The sequence below is a fragment of the Schistocerca nitens genome, chromosome 2 (assembly GCF_023898315.1).
Source record: "Schistocerca nitens isolate TAMUIC-IGC-003100 chromosome 2, iqSchNite1.1, whole genome shotgun sequence".
Lineage (NCBI taxonomy): Eukaryota > Metazoa > Arthropoda > Insecta > Orthoptera > Acrididae > Schistocerca > Schistocerca nitens.
Window position 1 is genome coordinate 137,918,569 of NC_064615.1, and position 25,039 is coordinate 137,943,607.

The 25,039-nt window shown below is 37.8% G+C and overlaps 1 protein-coding gene across 5 annotated transcripts in view; it reads left to right on the forward strand.

Annotated features, from left to right (window-relative positions):
* Window positions 1–25,039, forward strand: part of LOC126235831 (phospholipid transfer protein C2CD2L) — a 624,312-nt gene that overhangs the window by 509,469 nt on the left and 89,804 nt on the right. For 3 of the 5 annotated variants that reach the window (XM_049944685.1, XM_049944683.1, XM_049944684.1), the window contains exons 8-11: window positions 6,525–6,663; window positions 14,177–14,298; window positions 19,152–19,178; window positions 23,008–23,052. In XM_049944685.1, the coding sequence (XP_049800642.1) occupies window positions 6,525–6,663; window positions 14,177–14,298; window positions 19,152–19,178; window positions 23,008–23,052 (333 nt within the window). The remainder of the gene's footprint in view (window positions 1–6,524; window positions 6,664–14,176; window positions 14,299–19,151; window positions 19,179–23,007; window positions 23,053–25,039) is intronic. The other 2 variants (XM_049944686.1, XM_049944687.1) reach the window with 2 other exon arrangements.

Below are 25,039 nucleotides of genomic sequence, written 5' to 3' on the forward strand. Positions count from 1 at the left end.
TCTCAGCAGAATGACCCAAAAAAGTGTAAAATGCAGGAAAGTGTAAAATACAGGAAAGCATAGGAAACACAACAAGATGTAGAAATTGTGCCTGTTGTTATCTGTGTACAAAGACTGACAACTTTAGTGTTTTAACCAATATTGTGTTACATATTTCATTTACCACAATTTTATAATGATTATCAATAATAAGTCTCACATTAGAACATGAATATCTTTTTAACATGGTTTCACAAAAGACTTTTTCTTCCTTGTTTTATTTACACTGTTGAACATGACCAGAATGAAGAATGAAACACACATTTGTGTGTGTTAGCACTCAGCCACTGTGTTTGTGATAATCATAAAGATAGTGGCTGAGTGCCTGACACATACAAACACGTGCACAGGTTTCCCTCATCATTCTGATCGTGTCCAATGGTGTAAATAAAACACTGAAACAGAAGTCTTTCATGAAATCATATTAAAAACGTATTCATGTTCTAATGTGAGACTTATTATTGATAATCATTATAAAATTATGGTAAATAGAACTTGGATCACAATATTGGTTAAAACACTAAAGTTGGCAGTCTTCATAAAGAGAGAACAGTAGGCACGAAATCTACAGTTGTGGCAGACAAGGGATCACTTGGTTCAGGGACATCTTGGGTGAGAAAGAGGTCAGAAATTGTCATCATGTTCTGGGGCATCTTGAGGAGGAATGTTTACATCTGACAGGTCATACCAACCTAAGATTGTGCACCTAGTACAGATTATCATATTTCACATGGAAGTAACAATGATTCATGAAAACCCATTAGAGAGACAGCCATCTTCAAAAGCGGATCTTCATTAAGGCAGTGACTCAGCATACTTTCCCACCCTTTCAAGCTTTGCGAACCTGTAGGACAGATGGCAGTGACTGAACGCACTGACAATGAAAATCTTGCTTACCATGCTAACACTACAGTCACTAGACTTATAGTCAGCATTTCTGCTTTGTTCTAAGGCTGACTTTGAACAGGAATACGATACACTTTTTGCAGAAATCTGTTGGAAAATCAAAGTTAAAGGTCATGATAATGTCAAAGAAAACTTCAAATGTGGGAAATGTTGTAACACATAATTATTAACAATGGGCGAGCATTGTATTAAGAGAACAGGACTTTTGTTCGACTCAATAAAAATGAACTTCAAAAGCAGGAAAACGCAAGATGCGGGAACGTAAGAATGGGGTTTTACAATATAACCATTGTGTTCGAAGATGATGTTTCCTACACACACTAAATGTCTTTACTTTTATTCTGTTTACACAAAGCATAAGAAAGATGATCTAAGTCCACAAATATCTACGTCATTGTTTGAAATTGTTTGCCACCATTGATATTGGCAGCCAGTATTTTCAAATCGCTTCCTATCTTCTATGACAATGATAATAGCAGAGTTTCATTCAGACACTGAACTTATTTCTGTCCATTGCTTTCAGTATACATACTCCCATTAGATTTGTGCTTTATATTTGTGCTTTATTAAAGCCTTTTTAATGTAAACATAAATAACAAATATCATTTGCAACTGGAAGAATGCTTGGGTAACAACAGTCCAAGTCACATTACTGAATCCCAGTCAAAGTGGAGTGCAAAAAATGAAAATTAAAATATTCATCAACATATTGGTACGAAATTAGAGAAGCAAGGATAGAAAAGGTGAAAGAACTAGAACAACAATGAAGAAGAAGGAAACATATGTGTTGGAATAAGATATGTGACGAAGTGATAGCTTGGAAAAAATGGAACTCTGGCAAAATGGAGAGAGACTGGAACACATTCACTGAGATCAGAAAACAGGTATCAAAAATTATTTGAAAATAGAAATGGAAATATAAGAAAAAGGAATTTGAGAAAATAGATACAGTTTTCAGACAGAACAACACTAGGGATTTCTATAAAGTTTTCAAAGAAGAAATAACAGGCTACAAGCCGATGAGCCTATACTTCAAAGATTCTAAGGCAAACTGATTACCAATAATAAAGACAACAATGAGTTACTAGCAAAATACCTAAAAAATCTTCTAAACTGCAAGGAACCAACATGATGACTAATTTTCGGACAGCCTCAAAAGAAAAGCCACATGCAGAACCACCATCACTGCATCAAATTGAACAATACGTTGGCCAGCTGAAAAACAGCAATGTGCCAGGGGAAAAAGGGATATTAGCTGAGGTGTGGAGGAAAGTGGGCAGCTGCAACCATTCAAGGGTATTAAAGATTGCTGGAATAAAGGAAGAATACCATATAACCGGAAACAAGCCATAATCCATCTGCTACTCAAGAAAGGTGACAGGACAGACACCAACAATTACTGAGACATATCTCTGCTTCCAATCACCTACAGAATTATATCCAAAGCTCTACTGAGTAAAATAAAAGATCATGCAGAAGACACATTTGGTGAGTACCAAGCAGGGTTCAGAAAAAATAGATCATGCCCAGAGCAAATTTTTAACTTGAGAGCTATCCTCAGGATCAGAAAAATGTGGAACCATAACATAGTTGTTACATTCATTGATTTCAAAAAAGCCTATGATTATGTAGACTGACAGACAAGCAAACAGAGAGCCAGTATTCCTAGAGCTGGAAGAAACAGGTGTCAACATAACCACCAGACAGGTAGTTGAACAGACACTCAAAGACACAACTTCAAAAGTTAAATTTCTAGGAGAGGTTTCTGTATCCTTCAGAATTAGCAAAGATGTTTGGCAGGGCAATGAGCTCTCACTGATTCTTGTCAATCTGGACTTAGATATGGTCATGAGAGAGGGGGATAAAAAAACTACAAGAGAAAAACATTGAAGGAATCCATATAGGACAAGGAAGAGGTGATACATCTCACTTTTGTTGACAATATTGCAGTAATTTCTAAGAACAAACCAAATGCAAAGAAAGTGATATAAAACTTCCTGGCAGATTAAAACTGTGTGCCCGACCGAGACTCGAACTCGGGACCTTTGCCTTTCGCGGGCATGTGCTCTACCAACTGAGCTACCGAAGCACGACTCACGCCCGGTCCTCACAGCTTTACTTCTGCCAGTATCTCGTCTCCTACCTTCATATCAGCGCACACTCCGCTGCAGAGTGAAAATCTCATTCTGGAAACATCCCTCAGGCTGTGGCTAAGCCATGTCTCCGCAATATCCTTTCTTTCAGGAGTGCTAGTTCTGCAAGGTTCGCAGGAGAGCTTCTGTAAAGTTTGGAAGGTAGGAGATGAGATACTGGCAGAAGTAAAGCTGTGAGGACCGGGCGTGAGTCGTGCTTCGGTAGCTCAGTTGGTAGAGCACTTGCCCGCGAAAGGCAAAGGTCCTGAGTTCGAGTCTCGGTCGGGCACACAGTTTTAATGTGGCAGGAAGTTTTATGTCAGCGCACACTCCGCTGCAGAGTGAAAATCTCATTCTGGAAAGTGATATAAGCACTTCACAGAACTGCAGCTAAAACTGAGCTACAAATATCATCTGAGAAAATAGACTACATTCAATATAAACACAAAAAAGTACATACAAACACACACAGGAACATCAAAAGAGCTGATACGTGTAAGTATTTGGGAGACAATCAAATTGGTTAGATAACATCACAAGTAAAAGAAGATCAAAGAAAAAGGAATTAGCATACAAACTCACACAAACTGATATAATAAAAGTTCATTATCATTTCAGGCAAAAATTAAACAGTACACAACAGTAATTAAACTGGAAGCACTTTATGGATCTGAATGCCCAACACTGAATGAAAGGGTGAACAAGAAGAACTGGAAAAGAAAGATAGAAGGAAAGGAAAATACTCAGAAAAATGTTAAGAGCACAAAAGAACAAAGATAACAACTCAATGAAGAGGAGAAATTAAGATCTACACAAAAACATAGGAACAGTCACAGACACAATAAGAGGAGAACACTGGACTCGCATTCGGGAGGACGACGGTTCAATCCCGTCTCCGGCCATCCTGATTTAGGTTTTCCGTGATTTCCCTAAATCACTTCAGGCAAGTGCCGGGATGGTTCCTTTGAAAGGGCACGGCCGATTTCCTTCCCCATCCTTCCCTCACCCGAGCTTGCGCTCCGTCTCTAATGACCTCGTTGTCGACAGGACGTTAAACACTAATTTCCTCCTCCTCCTCCTCCTCCTACAATAAGAGGAGATTAAAGTTTTATGGCCATATTTACAGAATGAATGACAATAGGCTAATGAAGAAAATTTTTAATTTCCTTTTCAAATTAAAAAAACACCATGGTATGGCTGGAAGAGACAAGGAAGGACTTAAGAAAACTTAATGTCACAGAAGACACCTTACAGGACAGGGAATGTTTCAGGCTATTTATCGGTACTGCAAAATTTCTTGTCTAATAACAAAATTCACAACCTAGGCGGGTGATGTCAAACAAACAGATGCTGGCCATCGGCCAACAAATGAAGAAGTATTGAGAAGATAAGAAGAAGAAAATTGTCCTTTTGTCTTAGGTTCTGAATGGTCTACAATTGGCCAAATTCATTAAGGAACAAAAAGTGGTCTGTTGCCTATAGAAGTCTTTGCATAAAGCTGAAATCAAAGATAAAACTTACTGCTTTTGTAATTCCACAAAGTCATTGGTGTCCAGCAAAAGTGTATGTGACACACAACTTGCAGGCTCTCAGATTTTATTAGTCTTAACTCGTTTCTAATATTATTTGAGATGTGAAACTATCAGAGGATATTCTATAGGTACTAAGGGTAGCAGTTTTCAAAAGGTTATTTTTTTTTGGCCATTTTCACTTATGTCCCCCCCCCCCCCCCTGCCCCATGATCTACCACTAAAAGAAGTGTAACAAGGAAAACAATTAATTTTTGACAAAATAATTTAATTGGAGAGATAAAAAATCTACTCACCAAGCGGCAGCAGAACACAAACGTAAAAGGAGGTTATAATTAGGCAAGCTTTCGGGGCCAGTAGCTCCATGTCAAATGTTCCGTCCTATCCAGCCTTAGCATTCGAGGCAAACATATTTGTTCGGATGTAGAATCTTTGCAGAAATACACCACTATTCTCACCTCAGCCTTCATTGGACACAATAAACTCACCATCCTAGTTCAAAAGCAGATTTCCTGAGCCATCCCATCCAATCCTGGTACTGCTCATCCCTCCAAAAAACAACTTCGGAGCACACCACTGATCACTCGGTGTTATTTTGGTCTGGAATGTGTTAATCAGCTACTTTGAAAAGACCATTACTTCCTAAAAGCATCTGAGATTTTGCCCACCACGCCTAGTATAGCTTTTTGTCGCCCTTCCAATCTCCGCAATATTCTTATCAGACCATATGCTCCTTCTGCACCCATCCCTACCCTAAGGCTCCTACCCCTGTGACTGTCTCCACTGCAGGACTTGGCCTGTTCATCCTTCTACTACCACCTATATCAGCCCTGTAACTGGCAAAACATATACTATAAAGGGAGAGCCACCTGTGAAACAACACTTTGTATACCAACTGTTACATATACACTGTTTGGCCTTTTACATCGGCATGACTACCACCAAATTATTAGGATGAATGGCATAGGCACAGGATGTATACTGGCAAAATACAATATGCTGTTGCAGAGCATGCTCTATAACATGTCAGTCATGACCTTGGAGCCTGTTGTACCATACGCATCATCTGGATTCTTCCCTCAGATGTCAGTTTCTCAGAACTCCACAGGTGGGAACTAGCGCTACAACATGTCCTTGCTTTCTGCCGCCCATCTGACCTTAATTTACGTTTCTTTCTTCCATCTCAGCATTTCTTCACAGTAACTACTCTTTTCTTCACTCCGTTTTAGTTTTCTAATGTATTACCCATCTATTTTCCACTGTCCCCTCCGATCTCTGTTACATACGATGTACTCAGCTTTTCACACTTATAACTCCTGCATGTTATTTAAGCAGTAATCTCCGATGCAGTCCCCATCAATCAGTCTTCCCTTCTCATCCCATCAGGTAAGTCTCCCATGACCCACAGTTATGAGTGTCTTTCCTGAAATCTAGCCCTTTTCCTAGATCTCTCCAGTCCTTTTCCTGAACCTTCTTCCTTCCTCTTCAACCTTTCTGTCTGAAGAAGGAGCCACTGGCACCAAAAGCTTGCCAAATTATAACCTTTTTTTATGTGTGTGTTCTACCACTGCTTGGTGAGTATATTTTTTGTCTATACTATTAAATTATTTTACTAAAGGAAGTGTGATATATTGGACCCAAAGATATCACACCAGCACTCATAAATAGCCCCTTCACTATATGGAGAGAGTTTTATCAAAATATTGACAGATTTGTGTCATAACATACCATTCTCTTCACAAACCAATTGCTTACTAAGAACAAACATTGTTGTTACTGGTGTTCTGTTTAACAGGTAGTGAGTAGAGCAATTGAGAGCATTCAAATAAATAAATTGTGTTTAACTTGTCTTTGCATATATTATTTCATGTTTTTGGAGACTTTTTTCAGTTCTTTATGTGTTCTTGAACTCTTTCAGTTCTTGTTCATTGAAGGACCTGATATTCCACTTTTGGGCGACAAACCATACAAGTTGAAAGAAACACTGAGAACTGTTTCACCATCAGGTGGTGTAATAACAACAACAAAAACAGTTTTCTCAAGACCAGATACACAAGGTATGTAGAATTTACATTAGTAACTTTATTAACTTTTGGCTGGTTCTGTCCCTAGTTTTAAGGGGAGCTGGAGGTGGTCAAATCCAAAAAAATTACGATTCTTTTTTTTTTTTTTCTACCGAAAATTAACTGGAACATTCCTCTTTAATGTAAACTTTGAATTATTGTTCTACTCGCCCTAGAAGTGGAGTTATTTCCATTTTCCCCCACGCCTGCAGAGGAAATGGGCGGCCGCTGAATGCATCTAACACCCTCTCGTGACATCCTGGCGAACTGCTTGGGATTTTCTCGGCCTGTTACGCATACAGCACCTTATGTTATGCATACAGCGAGTGTGCAAGGGTTGGCTACATTGTTTTCTGTGCCAAATGAAGCGCTAAGAGCGCGGAACATCATCTCTTTGCTGTTTACCGTTTCGAATTAGTTCAGTGTTGCGCCTGTTGTTGGTAGTATTATACTTCTTGTGTAAAGCGTTGTTCTGGTTATGATGCCACGTTTTAGTAACCATGTATATAAGAAGAGGAAGAATGTAGGGAAAAGAAAATTAACACTAATACAAAGTTGCAATACTACAATTACTGAAACAGTGCGTTCTTTTGCTAAGCAACACATGGCCGGCCATAGCCCTGTGACATCTTCTAGCAAGAAGCTGACTGGTGGAAGTGACAGATTTCGTGAATATGTTAGTGACAGTGATGATATTAACGAAGTACTGAATATTGGATTATTATCTTCTGTGCTGAAAGAAAGTGTTCTGTGCAATATGTGTTCAAGTGTAGGAATGGGACTAGAGATAACAAAGCACTTTGGTTTAGCTTGTGAGATGAAGATAATCTCTGCATGTTGCAAGTATCAAGTGACTTTCTACAATTCACATGCCAGTCTCTTTGGTGAAAATGGAAGATCTAGTGTGTTTGATGTGAATGTTCGACTTGTGTATGGTCTTCGATCCATTGGAAAAGGGTCTGCTGCTGGTAAACTGTTTTGTGGTATTATGAACTTGCCATCGCCTCCAAGCGAATTTGGGTACTACTGTGAACTGGTAGGATCCTCTGTTGAAGATGTGGCTTTGAAAACCATGAAGGAAGCAATGGAGGAATCTGTAGAAATGAACGGTGGTTCTAGGGATTTGGTAGTGGCATTAGATGGTTCATGGCAAAAGAGGGGTCATAAATCCCTGAATGGGGTTGTAACTGCTACTTGTGGTGATAGTGCAAAAGTGATAGATGTTACAATATTATCAAAACATTGTAGGTGCAAAAATAAACTCAGAGGAGAGCACAGTGGAACCTGTGAGGCAAATTTTAGTGGATCAAGTGGAGCAATGGAAGTGGATGGAGTGAAACAAATTTTTGAACGTGCAGTTCCCAGATACAACGTTAGGTACAAATACTACCTTGGGGATGGTGTGTCCAAAGGTTTCAAGACTATAGAGGAACTGAAACCATATGGAAATGAATTTGTAGTTGAAAAGTTGGAATGCATTGGGCATGTGCAAAAGCGTATGGGTGCACGGCTTCGAAGGCTCAAACAAACTTTGGGCTCAAGTAAGCTCAGTGATGGAAAGACAATAGGAGAGAGAGGCAGGCTTACTGATGAGGTGATTGAACGTCTACAGAGATACTATGGGTATGCTATAAGGCAAAATACTAGTAATGTTAGTGACATGCGAAAAGCAGTGTGGGCATTGTTCCTTCATACTGCCTCCTCCAATGAATACCCTCAACACAGCCTGTGCCCAAAAGATTCCTGGTGCAAATATAATGCAAAAAAGGACTATGATCACAAACATGGTTTTCCAGCAGCTGTGATAAATGCAATAAAACCAATTTTTCATGACTTTGCACAGCCAGAATTGTTACACAAATGTCTACACGGAAAGACGCAGAATCCTAATGAGAGCGTAAACAATTTGATTTGGAAAGTTATTCCTACAAGGGTGTCTGTAAGCATAAAAACACTACACTTTGGCATTTATGATGCAATAGCAACCTACAACCAAGGGAACAGTGTGAAGTGTGAAGTTCTGAAGGCATTAGGATTTACAGCTGGGGTGAACACTGTACGAGCACTAAGAAATATTGACAGAGAAAGGATAAGAGGAGCAGAAAGAAGAGAAAGGCATATGAAGTATGATGGAACAACAGGCCAGAATAGAAGACAGAAGAGGAAGCTTTTGGAGGATGAAGAAGAAGACCCAGATAATCCATCCTATAGTGCAGGAATGTATTGAGAAACTTTGATAGCCATTTCCCGTAAATTAGAATTTTTCGAATATAAGAAACATTTTCTCAAAATCCACTCAAGCTGGAGAGATGAAATTTTTATACAGCACTCCTAGTGGTCAAACTTACATTGTAACACAGCCATTTGGCAATATGTTCAGTAGTTTCATTTCAGTTTAATTATGAAGCAATTATTTGTAAAAAAATTTGGGTCATTAATAAAAAAAATAATTGGAAGGAAACTAGAAAAGATACTCCAAAACCCCTCTGTCATAACTGCAATACTAAACCACTCTATATGTAAAAAAAAATTCAAATTTTTCTATTTGGTAGTTTATTCATAAATGTTCCTCAAACTTAGTGATTTTAACTTGGGCAGCATAGGCACCTCCGGCTCCCCTTAATCAAGTGGAATTTTAATTAGCTCTGACTCTAATCTTGATAAAGTAGTACAGAAAATGGCTGTTTTGTACCAAGACAGCAATTACATAGCCCACACATTAGTTTAACAAGTACCTCACCTCCAGTGTCATAATTCGGAGCTATGATGTCATAGTTGAAGAGACTTATTAACAAAATCTTATCAAAATGCAGAAAGATGCACATTGAGTGCATGCAAGGTAAATTACATGAGAACTGTGTAAAATGTAAAGGCCAGATATAGGAGCAATGATAAATATATGCTCCCTACCAGATATAAATTTTAAAAAAACTTGATAGGTAGGACACTCAAGGTCTATAATCTAATTACCTTCATCAAAAAGAACTTCCTTTTCGTGAGGTACAAAAAAACACTAGACATTTGGAATAGAGAGTATGACTTGAGGCATCTGACATGAAGTGTGGAACATGAGATGAGGTCAATAAACAACAAAAAATGAGGAATGCTATCTTCTATGAATTATTGTTGCCTTCAATAATTATTTAGTAATGTTACAAGCATAGATCGTAACATAAACTGATCAAAGAATGGAAGGTTTGGTTGAGTAATATGTAGCTGAGAAGTGGCAGTGTAGTGGCTGGGCCAGATAGGTAAGAAAGAGGCATCCAGAGGTCAAAGGGGCTGGAACAAGCCATCCAGAGATCCAAGGGGCTGGAACAAGCCAAGCAAGGAGTTGGGCAGGTATCTAGTGTGCCAGTAAGCGGAAGCCACCTAGGTTTCCCTGCAGGGGGGCGAGGAGTAAAACTGAGCCACCACATGGTTATGAGTACTGTACAATATGGTGAGATTGTGACTGTGTCAAAAACTATAAAGCTAATATATTCACTGTAAACATTTAAAATCATTTCCAGTAAAGCTACAGAAAATCTGATTACAGCATTGAAACTGCAATAAAGATAAGAGTTCAGTAAAATTAGTGCCAAATTTATATAACAAATAGAATTAAAGTTATTGATGTTCATGCGTAAAATTGTTTATAACAAAAACAACAAATAAAACAGATATGTTATGTATGAATGCGATACACCGTTTTTCTAGCTACAAAATCAGCATATTAGACATACCAACAAACCAGCAATTTGTTATAAATAAAATACTGAGGGTCAATGTGGAGGCTGGCCGGCTGGCCTCTCCCGTTCATCCTGTCAGTAGACAGGTGGCCGCTCCTTCAGCAGGGCTCGAGCAGGCACACGGGGGCAAAGGCTTGCTGGTTATTGGGAGCTCCAACATTTAGTGGGTGATGGAGCCCCTTAGGGAAATAGTGTACAGGGATGGAAAGAATTCCAACATGTATTCGGTTTGTCTGCTGGGGGGCCTCATCCAAGATGTGGAGGCAGCCTTGCCTGCAGCTATCAAGCGTACGGGGTGCAGTCATCTGCAAGTAGTTGCTCACGTCGGCACCAATGATGCCTGTCGCTTGGGTTCTGAGGCGATCCTTAGTTCATACGGGCGACTGGTGGATTTGGTGAAGACTGCTGGCCTCGCACGTGGGGTGCAAGCAGAGCTCTCTATTTGCAGCACTGTTCCCAGGGTGGATCGGGGTCCTTTGGTTTGGAGCTGAGGGGAGGGTCTCAACCAGAGGCTTTGTCGACTCTGTGATGGTCTTGGCAGCAGATTTCTAGACCTGCGCTATTGGGTGGGGAATTGTAGGACGCCCCTAGATAGGTCAGGGAGGCAGTACACAAAGGAAGTGGCTACTCGGGTAGCAGAGTACTTGTGACGTGCACGTGGGGGTTTTTTAGGCTAGGCAGTAGTGCGAGGTGTCCTAATGAACACTTACCAGTCGACGTGCAGGAAAGGAAATCAGGACGCGCTCAGTGTAAAGACACTTCAGCTATCAAGGTATTAGCAGTAAATTTTCAGAGTGTTCGGAATAAAGTTCCTGAATTTACTGCCCTCCAGGAAGTGTGTGGCGCGCAAATTACTCTCGGGACTGAGACCTGGCTGAACCCTGAGATTTTGCAGTTGACAGAAATATTGTGTCTACTAGGCTAGGAGAAATAAAGTTAATTGCTGCGTGTTATGAGCAGCCACCAGGTTCCACCGTGACAGTTCTCTACACTCTGTATCGCAGAAGTACCTGGATCATGCTATATTAGTTGGAGGCGACTTCAACCTACCTAGTATAGACTGAGATGTCTATGGATTCATTACAGGTGGTACAGACAAGCCATCGTGTGAATTACTTTTGAACACATTGTCCGAAAACTGTCTTGAGCAGCTAAATCGACAGCCAACGCGTAATGGAAATATTTTAGATCTGGTAGCCATGAACAGACCAGACTTCATCGACGGTGTCAGTGTTGGGACAGGGAATAGTGATCATGATGTTGTCATTACGATTATGGTTACAAAAGTTAAAAAGTCGGTCAAGAAGGCTAGGAGAGTATTCTTACTAGAAAGAACAGATAAGCAGTTGCTAGCATCCCACTTAGTAAATGAATCGACTTCATTTACTTCTGGTAATATGGACGTGGAATTTTTAAACACATTGTAAATCACGCATTGGAGAAGTATGTGCCGAAAAAGTGGGTTATGGACGGAAAAGACCCAGCGTGGTTTAACAGTGCAATTCGGAGAATGCTCAGGAAGCAAAGACAGTTGCACTCGCGGTACAAGAAAGATCGGTAGAATGAGGACAGGCAAAAGTTAGTAGAGATTCGTACTGCTGTAAAAATATCCGTAACATCGGTTTGTTGCAGGATTCTCGAACATATTTTCAGTTTGAATGTAATGAAGTTCCTCGAGACAGAGAAGTTGCTGTCCATGCATCAGCACGGCTTTAGAAAGCATCACTCCCGTGAAACGCAGCTCACTGATCTGGAATGCCCCAAGGAAGTGGTGTAGGTCCACTGTTGTTTTCTATCTACATAAATGATCTTTTGGATAGGGTGGATAGCAATGTGCGGCTGTTTGCTGATGATGCTGTGGTGTACGGGAAGGTGTCATCGTTGAGTGACTGTAGGAGGATACAAGATGACTTGGACAGGATTTGTGATTGGTGTAAAGAATGGCAGCTAACTCTAAATATAGATAAATGTAAATTAATGCAGATGAATAGGAAAAAGAATCCCATAATGTTTGAATACTCCATTATTAGTGTAGCACTTGACACAGTCACATTGATTAAATATTTGAGTATAACAGTGCAGAGTGATATGAAGTGGGACAAGCATGTAATGCAGTTGTGGGGAAGGCGGATAGTCGTCTTCGGTTCATTGGTAGAATTTTGGGAAGATGTGGTTCATATGTAAAGGAGACCGCTTATAAAACACTAATACAACCTATTCTTGACTACTGCTCAAGCGTTTGGGATCCCTATCAGGTCGGATTGAGGGAGGACATAGAAACAATTCAGAGGTGGGCTGCTAGATTTGTTATTGGTAGGTTTGATCATCACGCGAGTGTTATGGAAATGCTTCAGGAATTCGGGTGAGAGTCTCTGGAGGAAAGGAGGCATTCTTTTCATGAATTGCTACTGAGGAAATTTAGAGAACCAGCATTTGAGGCTGACTGCAGTACAATTTTACTGCTGCCAACTTATATTTTGTGGAAAGACCACAAAGATAAGATAAGAGAGATTTTTCCCTCGTTCTGTTTGGGAGTGGAACAGGGAGAGAAGATGCTAGTTGTGGTACGAGGTACCCTCCACCATGCACCGTATGGTGGATTGCGGAGTATGTATGTAGATGTAGATTATTGAGTTCCAAAATGAAGAGTTCTGTGAAGCTACACAAGTAGGTTAGTCTATGCATGAATTATTTGTACTGCTGTTTTTAATTGTTTATGTTTATTTTACAAGAATTTTGGGAATTAGTAGGTGTAAGGAAGTTATTTGAACAATATAGTGTGAAATCAGCAAGAGAGAATAAAATAGCACATTTGATTAGCAATTGCCATTCCATTTATATGATGTGTGGAGTGTATTGATTGTTTGGTGATATTTACCTGTAATGAAATTATATTCATGTGCAGTTGTTCAAAGATATAATGTATATAATTGGAATACTTATCATCTTATGGTCAGCTTTCTTGGTGAGGTAACGTGTTAAGATCTTGTGCGTCCTATAAGCTGTGTGTGTTAAGTGGTAGCTTTGTGTGCAGTTAATTTGGATGTAGTCATTTCATTGCAACTTCATTGTGTGCTAATATAGACTTAAGACACTGAACTTTGTTTTTGATGAATTAGTTATTGAGAGAGACTTGAATGAATTGTTAAATGTATGGAATTTTTTCAGTAAAACAATCCGGAGCACTTCATAATGCCATTGGCACAAGTTAAACATTACCTTTGTACACTCTGTTTGCACTGATAGCACTGCTATTTCAAATCTTATTTCTTTCAGTGTGTGTAATATTATCCTGTATAAAGCTACCATTCAATAGAACTTGCTTCTCAGGCTAAATAAAACTGAGGGTCACTCTTAGTACTGGTGTCTGGGTACATCCTTGTTCTGAAGGACTATTCCTATTTCATCTTGTTTAATGTTTCACATTTATTACTGATTTGCAATTTATTTCTTGACTGTTTATTAGACTGGGCTTTCATGATTTAAAAGAATTTCACTAGGGTGCAATGCAACAGTGCACCACCAGACACCAAGGTCGGGAGTCAAGCCATTAACTCAATATATGGTTGTATGCTCACTTGTGCTTAGGTAGCAAGAAATTGATTTCATCAGATGATTAATTTCAGTTCATTTATTTGTTAACATAAACAACCTAATATGTTATGAATTCTGACATTGATTTCACAGTATCTTCAGTCTTAAAGTAATACACATAGCAGACAGCATTTTAGAATAGTATTTCATCATAAGACCTGAAGTTTCCACCTTTTTTGCAGAGAACTTAACAAATGGTGGTGAAGCTGTCACTGATTCAGCTCTCAAAGAGCTGGAAATGAGAAATCGTACTGGTCCCACTCAAACAAGCAAAAGCACTTTAATAATACACAGTGTGCAGAGAGTAAGTAAGAAGCCAACGATCACATATATACAGGAAAATATGAAAATTGGTTTGATATGATTCAATTGCTGATCATAATATCTCACTGAAACAAGTTTATAACAAAAATATGGGAAGCATAGACTGCTCCTCACCACATAGAGCAAGTGAGTAGAAAACACACACATATTCACACAAGAACAACTCAAACACCTGGCCACTGTCTCCGGCCACTAAGGCTGGGCAGATAGGCCAGAGACAGTGTGAGTTGCTCTTTTATGAATGGGTGAGTTTTTTACTTCTGAAGGAGGACATTGTCCAATAGCTGAAATATTTCTAGCATTCTTTTTCATTGTGTCTGTTTATGACTCAACACCTCCCCTATGTGGTAAGTAGCAATCTGCCATTGTTATTCTATCCCAGACTTTTCCATTGTTTGGAACAACTTTATTTTACACACATCCATTTTCACACAGTCTGAATCTGTGACTGTTTGTTAAAACTATACATAAGCAAAGCCTTTGTAACCAGTCACTAAATTTTGGTAATAATTAATTTTGATACATTCAGGAACTTTTACTCCAACATCAGTGACAATTTTGATTGTTAGCTTCTTAAATGATTTATGAAATTTAGTGACTAGTTATGAAGTATCTGCTAATTTATCCAATAACATTATTTATTATTGTACAAAATTAATTTATTTTGTTAGGTAGTTCTTAATATGGTTTGGTTCTTATTGCACCTACTCTTTTTGGAGTTATTCAAAGACAAATATCTCACACCTGATGTATTGCAAACCATGCATATTATTAATTTGGTTCCAAATACTGAGGTAATTTTTTTATGATTTCTCATTGGGTGCAGCACATGTCTTAATTAATTTTTATTCATGGTTTTATGAATGTGTACATTTGCTTTTGATTGAATTATGTGTTACTGTTATTAATTATTACGTTGTTTTATAGGTCCTGCTCATATAGTGTAATGTGCAGCATGCACATTGACGCATTGTGAGACAGGGATATAAGCCAGACTCAGACTGAATCCACATAATTGATTAATGATCTTTGATATGTTAAACTAGCCAGCTTGAGTGAGGTTTGTAGGAAGTATCCAGACTTGTGTATACAAATGCTAGGCTGGCCAATTAAGACACATCAGAAGTTAAAATTTGTAACTCACAGAACGAAGTTTATGCCATCCACAGACAGACAGCACACATCCTCCCTCTCTTAGGCTAACTGACAATTGTAGCAACAGTAATGGTGTTTGGCCACAAAGTTATAAAATAAATTTGCTAAATCATGAAAACAGTTGACCCTGTATGTCAGGATAAATGTTAGAATAGAGAGGGAGAGAGAAAGAGAGAGAGATGCTTTTGTTTGATATGTGCGCAGAAAAATAGTAAAATTAAAATGCCCAAGTTTTTTCCTCATTACTCAGTCTGATTCCATAAGTAGTTTCCCTATTCTCTTGTTCAAATAGTTATATAGTGTAAAGGGTCCATCATACAGATACAGAAGTTGTTTGTGGGCAGATAGTAGACGTTAACTATTATGAATAAAACAGAGCCTAATTGCGCAGGTATTCTTGAAAATTTCCCATCTAACATCATTATTTGAAGTAATACTTAAGAATCTTTTGACCATTACTTCCTACAACTTTGTTTCATCTATAGCTTCTCTCTAATGTGGAATACCATGGACACATTCAGTTCATTTCCTGTAAGTTATCATGTTGTAGTATGTACTTTTCACTCAAACTATTCCAGTTCAGAGTTTTTACTTAATGTACCCAGTCAGCAGAGGTAAAGAGCTGATCCCAAGACTTCCGTGTGTAATGCTCTTGGCAAGTAAACTGCCCAGGCTTGACTCATAATCTTTCACCACTGCAGTATCATCAGCACCTTTCCCCTACTTCTCAACTATACAGGTCTTGTACATACTTTGGTAGATTGGCACTTATGTGAAGGATGATTTAGCCACAAGATTTATTTCAAGAATATCCCTTTTGTTGTCAACTTTCTCAAGAAGAGGTCCTGTTGAGTTTTAAAGTTGAGGGAGGTACTACCAGAATGAAAACTGTTATGGTAGCTTGCAAGTTTTTCTTGGATAGCTCATTTATTTAGTGCATCATACACACAAGGCAAAGGTCTAGCTGAGAGTACTAGTTCAGCACATGATTTTAATCTGCTAAGAAATTCCAGAGAAACACATACTCTGCTGTCATCTAATGACAGTATAATTATAATGACTGTTGCTTTTTCTGTTAATTTTCACTTTCTATTGCCATTCTAAGTTGTACATAGAACATCGTTCATATTCAGACAGAGAAAAAAATTTATGCTACATGAGTATTTCTAAGATTTTTGAGAATCTATGTATTTGAGAGACAAGCCTGTAGTTGTTAAAAGTCTTGTTACTTTTTGTGTATGTTGGTACAAACTTGCTTATTTTCAGTCTTTCTGGAAATATTCTTGCATGAAAGAACTATTACTATGCTCATCAATGATGTAAGTGCTTCATCAGTGACATGCTATACTAGACTGTTTTGAATCATCACCACCAGTGTGTTCCTTGCCTTTAATTTCTGTACCTTTTTTTACATGTCCTATTTTGAAGTTACATTCAGAACACTGAGATGCATAGTTTTAGTGGTAGCTTATAGAACAGTTTACTTGCAGAATGCTACTTTTCTATGAAATTTTCTAGCATGGCTACTTGGTAATTGTTGAAAATACCTGCAATGTACCATCTGTAATTACTGTTTTTTATCATTCTCATTGACATGACTTCTATTTGATCCTTTACAAAATTATCACTTGTTTCACAACTGATAACATTCTCAGCTGCTTTCAGCTTACTTCATTATGAGGGTATTTATTAGTTTCCTGCAATTATTTTCCAACTGCTTGTGTCAGTATCTCAGTTATTCAATTTATTTTTCTATTGTGTTCTCATAATTTTTAGTAATCTTTTGCTTTTCCCCACTGCCTAGTTTTGATTTTGAGGCTAAGCAACATAAAAATAAGTTAACATACTGAAATACAGATAATATTTATCATCTGTATTCTGGGCATAAAGTGTTTCAGGCAAAGGCTTTTGATTTATTTTTAGTTTAGCTAGCTAAAGGTCTTTATTTCTTTCTTCATCTGACCCTACTCAGTTCTAGAACTCTACTTCTACTGACAAAGAGCAGTTCTTCAGGGTGATAAAATACTTGAGTTAAAATAACCAAGATTTACACCAGTATTTATCAATATTCCGACATTGGTAATGGTATTGCTAAGTGATAGTCTATATTATTCTTCTTCTAGATATGCACCTTATGCCTCTCTGTTACCTCATAGCAGAATTTCTTCAAGTTATTGTTTTAGTTTCAGTTCTTTCCTAGTGTTGAATATTTAGTTTGACACACTCCACTCTTTCCTGTCACATTGCCTGCTCAGAAGGTGCTAATCCTTGACTTGGTTGTCTGTATGAACAAAAACTCTTAATCTTGTTGCTGCCACTGCACTGAAAATTGGCAGCATCAGCTGTGAAATCTTTTTTTTATGGATAACAAAGACTATTCTCTTACCACCTTTCTACTCAGCTGTATTTATTGATTTAATTTATTTGCAGTTGATACTGAAGCAATTACAGCTTGATCTTCAAGCATGTCACACTGTTAACAGTGTGATATACCATTAGACGGACATTCTGTTAATGTACCCCAGCATCTTCTAGTGTTGTGACTATAACACCACCCTTAAGCTATCACCTGTAATCACTGTAAGTTCAAACAGAGGTGCTACATTAATTAGTTAAAAACAGACAGTGGTTCTTATCAAGTGTGAAGATCACAGATTGTGATAACATTGACAGTGAAAAATAAGGTTACTCATTTATCTTTTGAGGAAATGAACTCTTTCATTTTTTGTGTTAAATGTAATGATTTGTTTGTCTTATGATTATAAATGGATAAGACCGTTGACAGAACAAGCAATGAGATGGGTTCGCATTTGAAAACTTAAGATTATGACAGATTTTATGTTTACACCATATTAAAATATTCATGATTAGTAAGTTGTGCTCTCCATAAGGAGAACAACGGAGAAATTGGAGAATGCTTGTGTTAAGAGAGGAGTGACCTGGCACAAGGAACTGGAGCTGTTAGTTAATGTCATAGAAGCAAAGACTGGTGTTCAGCCTCTGGATAAACAATGGCAGGATTAGCAATATTAAGTAAACTATAGCTCTCACATAAGGATATGTCACCCTTTCATCCTGAAATCATTCATTATCCTTCATTCAGATTCTAACTCCTCCCACACAGCCCTAAATGCACAAAAAGAAATACAGTTACAGGTTACTGTGTGCTTGGTATTTTGTTTGTTACACAACTCATTAAAATGATTATTTTTGAAGATATGAAATAGTTCAGAAGCCATATCCAGGTAACTCTGAACTCTTGTTTTGTTAAATCAGCCATTTGTATATTTTTGTTACTTTCAGAATGTTCTCCAAAAATCAAACCATTGCTCTTTTGGGTTTGGTTTACATCCCACTTCAGCATTAAATTTGCTTGATCAGTGTGTTTGTACTCCTGTATTCACCTTTTATATGAGAATACCTTCTTGGTAGTGCTGCATGTGGAGAAAGTTCCTTTACACCTTATGAAAGCAGTAAACTTTTTGGCTTCAATATCCATGTCCTTAACATTCTTCGTTAATTATGTGATAGTAATAATGTTTTATCCCTGACTGCTTTCATACTTGCTGTGTTGTGTTATTATGAAGAGTGATGCAATGAAACCTGCTTGTTGATTGATAGTTGATATTCTCTACTAATTGTGTGTTGTTTTCTTGTTGCTCCTTTGGGCATATTCAGGAGCCACAACACAGGCAGCTGGTGAAGGTAAGATGATTCAGATTCCCTTACTTTGTAGAAAAATGCTGTATTTAAAACTTGCAAGTTTCTAATGAAACTGTTGATTGTAATTAGCTTTTGTATTTAATTTAAGAAGGTGTTTGAGTATTAACTCCTGAAGTCAAACCCATTGTGAAAATTTTGGGTGGCAAATGTTATGAGATAAAAAAAATCAAAAGTGAATTCCTTTAAAACATTAGAATATCATTTCTTATAGTATTGTGAGGCAATTCTTAGAGCTTCCAGTTCTTCTGAGTGACACCTCTTTGATATATTTAGCTTACTTATGGAGGTTATAAAATTTAAAATTCACAGATAATGGAACAAATTTATAAAATCACAGTAAAAATTTGGTCATAGCAAAAATGCTATAATAGAAGAGGATCAGTGAAGAAACTGGAGGAGTAATATACAGGCATATGCTCGAAAAGAAATAAAATTGATGTGCTAACTGAATCAGGGCATGATGAATGATAACCTCAAATAACAATAAGGAAAGATAGAGGGTAATGTATTTCCAAAGATGAAAAAAAAAGAAATTAAGCATAAAGACTGAAAAAAAGTAAGACAGAAGAAGAATGCTTCTCATCAAACACAGACTCTGAAATCAATAACTAATTTATTTTATATTAACACAAGTTTAACAGACACACAGAAGATTATGGCTATTGAAGTTTAATTTTTAAAGTCTATAGTTTTGTAACCATGAGCAAAAGTGAAAGGAATTGTTCACAAATCAGAGGAGTTACACATTAAATTATTTAATTGGATAGATAAAAAATCTACTCACCAAGTGGCCGCAGAACACACACATAAAAGACTGTTGGGATTGGCAAGCTTTTGGAGCCAGTGGCTCCTTCTTCAGACAGAAGGGTTGAAGGGGAATGAAGAAGGGTGAAGGAAAAGGACTGGAGAGGTCTAGGTTTCGGGAAAGTCACCCAGAACCGTGGGTCAGGGAAGACTTACCTATGATATGAGAAGGAAAGACTGATTGTTGGGGACTGCATCAGATGAGATTTGAAAACCTGAAAGCTTAAAGGTGGAAGATAGGGTAACATGCAAGACAGAGATTACTACTAAAACACCATGCATGAGTTAATAAGAGTGAAAATTTAAGTGCATTGTACGTAACAGAGGCGGGACAGAGGGAGTGGGGGGGACACTGAAAAATAGATGGGAAAGACAATGAAATATGTAGAAAACTAAAACAGAGTGAGTCAAAGAGTAGTTACAGTGAATAAAAGCTGAGACGGAAGAAATTAACATAAATTAAGGCCAGGTGGGTGGCGAGAACCAAGGACACGTTGTAGTGCTAGCTCCCACCTGCTGAACTCTGAGAAACTGGTGTCTGGGGGAAGAATCCAGATGGCATGTGTAATGGAACAGGCACCGAGGTCACGAGGGTCATGTTGTACAGCATACTCTGTAACAGGATATTGTGAGTTGCCAGTATACACCCTCTGCCTATACCCATTCATCCTAATTGATAATTGTTACATACAATATACTTAGCTTTTCACACCTATTAACTCATGCACGATGTTTTAGTAGTAATCTCTGTCTTGGATATTGCCCCGTCTTCCACCTTTAAGCTATGAGGTTTTCAAATTTTGTCCGATGCGGTCCCCAACAATCAGTCTTTCCTTCTCATCCCATACAGTAAGTCTCCCCTGACCCTCAGTTCTGGGTGGCTTTCCCGAAATCTGCCCCTTTTCATAGACCACTCCAGTCCTTTTCCTTCGCCCTTTTTTGTTCCCCTTCAACCCTTCTGTCTGAAGAACGAGCCACTGGCTCCGAAAGCTTGCCAATCACAACATTCTTTTACGTGTGTGTTCTGCCACCTCTTGGCGTGTAGATTTTTTATCTATCCAATAAAATAACATGACGTATATTGTTGGAAAGGATGCGGTACTGTGTGGCTCTGTTGTTTGATGACATTGTTCCATTTTAAACTGGTTCTAAGGCTAGTTGACAAAAAATACAAGCCATTAGAAACTAGTCATGAAGGACAAAACATTATTGACTAGGGTTGTCAAATTAAATTTGAGTGGGAGATAAAATATAAGTCATTTTGACAATTAGTATCTCACTGGGGCAGAGGGTTCTGAGTTACTGTGCACTGTCATGGTGATACAATGTAGTTAGTAGAGCTTATTTAATATTTGAGGCAGTTATAATTGCCTTGAGTACCTGTTATGTCTCTAGCTGTTCCAGTTTTGCCATTAGGTGAGTAAAAACTCTTCCCATATTATTTGAACAAGATAAATGATCAACAATATAAAATCTTAAATACCATAGAATTTGAAATGTGTACTGGAAATGTATTTGCTGCCAGAGATGTATGCGCATCTAACTGAATGAGTCCATTGACATAACTTCTACAAGCAGTATGCTAAAATAATAAATAGAGAACATCAGTTTCAGATTATAAATGAAGATAATCTAAGAAACAAAAAACAAAAAATTATAAAGATATATTTCTCCCATCAGTGATGTCATCATAGTTAAATTTTCCAAGTTCTGCTCAAGATCAATTGCATGATTATGAACAAAAAGATAAAATTATAAAAATAGCAGCTAATTACTGTGACAAGCTTACTCACATACTGATTTAATGTAATTGGATAGGTTAAAAAGTCTACTCATCAAGCAACAGCGGGAAAAAACACATATAAAGGTTAAAGAAATGTGCAAGCTTTCAGAGCCAGTGGATCCTCCTTCTGGCAGAAGGGCAAAGGGGGAGGAAGAGTGATGGAGGTAAATGACTGGCAACATTTAGGAAATGGGTAGAGTTCAGAAATTCATCCAGAACCCCAGATCAGAGAAGACTTACTGGACAGGATGAGAAGGAAAGGCTTGTTGGGGACCGCACCAGATGATATTTGGAAATAACAATGTCCAAATCTGGTGCAGTGTGACTTTTCCAAGCTCTCCCTGTTTAAAATTTTCCCAGTGAATTGAATGTTGAAACAAATTTCAGGCTTGTAGATGGCTGTCACTGTATTCATTGCATGATGTTTCAGCTGGGCACTTCCCAGTCATCTTCAGGTGAGCCATCAGTTGTGCAGTGCATTCAATGAGGACCAGCTGCAATCCTGAAATTTGTCTGAACGCTCTCCCAGTTTCCTAAACCTTGCCAGTCCTTTTCCTTCCCCCCTTTTCTTTTCCTTTCTATCCTTCTGCTCTGAAAGCTTGCACATTTCTTTAAGTCTTATGTGTGTTTTCTCCTGCTACCACTTGGTGAGTAGATTTTTTTTTCATCCATCCAGTTAAGTTATATTTTCAAAAACTGATTATTTTTGCATACTGATTTGATTTATGAGGGAACTTTTATAGGGAATTTGCTTCATATAGAAAGGGATGTACATAAAATGAATCGGATAAAGGGTATTTGTATTGTGTTGCCTTCCCCCATTTATTTATTTATTTTTATTTTTTTATTTGCAAAAATCATATTCCTATTTATTAAAAAACTGCCTTTCTTCAAAACATTTTGATCGTCCTCCTTTATAATACCTATTTTTGCATCTAAATGTGTTTTAATATTAAAGCCCCATGTAAATATTGATGCTTCAGTGGCAAGAGTAGCTTATGCTGTAAGTGAATATGTAGTGTGTTGAATTGGCTGTAAATATAGTTACATTTATACAAGCTTAAGTTTTGCGTGTTTTGTAATTATTTTTGTCACATGATTTTTTAATTTTTTGTATGAGCATTTGTATCTCTTAACCTGGCAGAAGAATCCATTAATGTTTCTGTAACAAATAATTCAACCCATATATAGTTCCTCATGTTGTTTTTTTGTCCCTGCATCCAGGTTGAACAGACTGACACTGGCAGATGGCATGAAGTTGCAGATGAGGTAGATTGCCACTATTTATACCATTTACCAACAGCTAACATAGTACTAACACCTTTCCCATAACCAGCTTTACAATCCTGAGTCAATAAAAGCTGTAAGTATGGATCCCACCTTTAAGAACCATTGTAATATTAGTAACTGCTTTAGTTTATAGCACACATTTATGCTCATCTTGTTCTCACATTCTGAAGCTGTCAATAATGGTTGTGTTACACAAGTCTTATGTGTCACGGTGACTTCCGTGCTACTGGAAAACACTTGGTAGAATAAAATCCAGTGAGTGAATAAAGATAAGCCCAAACCATGTAACAAAAGTGTTGAGCTTTAGGTTGCCAAATAAGCAAGAACTGGAATACGGTAGCTCAGTTCACGAACACATGAACCTGGATTCTTCTTCAGAGCTGACAGCCTCTGCCCCCCCCCCCCCCTCTTGCCCCCTCTTCCCCTCCTTGTTTTTGTCCTGAACTGCAGAATAAATTCTGAAAACAGATTTATGTGTGTATCTACCACTAAATGCCTCCAATATATGATGAGCAGCCATCTTTATTCTCTCGATACATCACGTTCTGACAGTATTATGAAAAGGATAGTTGCTACTCACCATATAGTGGAGATGCTGAGTTGCAGATAGGAACAACAAAAGACTGTCATAAAATAAGCTTTCAACCAACAAGGTCTTTGTCAATACACACACACACACACACACACACACATATGACCATAGACAGTGTCAGCCTTTTTGTTGTGCATACCTGCGTCTCAGCATTTCCGCTGTATGGTGAGTAGAAACTATCCTTTTCATAATATTGTTACATTCCATCCTGGATTTCCCATTGTTAGATTATCACATTCTGAGATGTACATCACATTACTCATAATTCTTGGGCCTCTCTGTGCAAATAGTAGACTGTTAAATAATAGTGCAAACCAAAGTCTTTTGGACAAGAGGTGGAGAGAAATTGAACAAATCAATTTGAAGGTTGTGGTGAATTTAAAAATAATTCTACATATTTATCATTGGAAATTCCTCTCTTTGAGGTTTAATGGTAAATTTCATGATTGTTATCTTTAGAGAGGAAAATGTCACGAGATTAATAGTCAGCATCTCTTGGAATGAGATGCAGCAATAACTAAACCAGCAAATGAACAGTTAGAGACCAAAGATGAGGACAAGAGTGTTTCAAATATTATTTTGTGGTAATGATCTTTCTTATGAAGAGTGTGACAAAAAAAAAAAAAATCAAAATTTCGAAACACTCTTGGGAGAAAAACAAATATTTTCCAGAAAAGCAGATCTTGTGTAGGTTGGGAGCAAGGGGTACTATCAGCAGCTGAAACATGTCCTGTTAAGTAACTGATTTAAATTCTCAGAATACTGTCTACTGGTCTGCTCTTGAACAAAATTCTGCAGATCTTCCTAATATGAGGGCCATTCATTAATTTATCTCTGACTAGCTACTAAGAAATTAAAAAATAGATAAATTTTTATATACAATCTGTACTTATATGTTGATGTCACTTTTACACATACTCACCACCCTAATTCAAGCATTCATCATACCGTCAACCAGGTTTCTTTTCCCTTCATCAAAGAATGAGGCTGTGTGGGGCTTCAGCCCATTATTGACAACATTCTTGAGCTTATTGTCTGTCGCAAAATGCTGAATAGGCAGCCAGGTCTCACCTTGGGGAAGAGATGAACTTCGCTTGGTGTCCAGCTTGGACTGTACGGAGAATGTTGAAAAATCATCCAACCAAAAAGTCTTGTATTTTTATTTCATTCGATTCACAGTATGGGGTCGTGCTTTGTCCTCAAGGAGAACAATTTCTCAGTAATCATCACATATTGTTCATTTTGGATTGACCTTTGGTGTTTCAAAAGTTTCTCATACTTTGCATTCAAGAAATCTGTTGTCCAAATTCCTTTGTGATCCCAAACCATGTAACCATCATTTAGTGGTTTGGCAGTGTTTGTCTGAATGTTTTG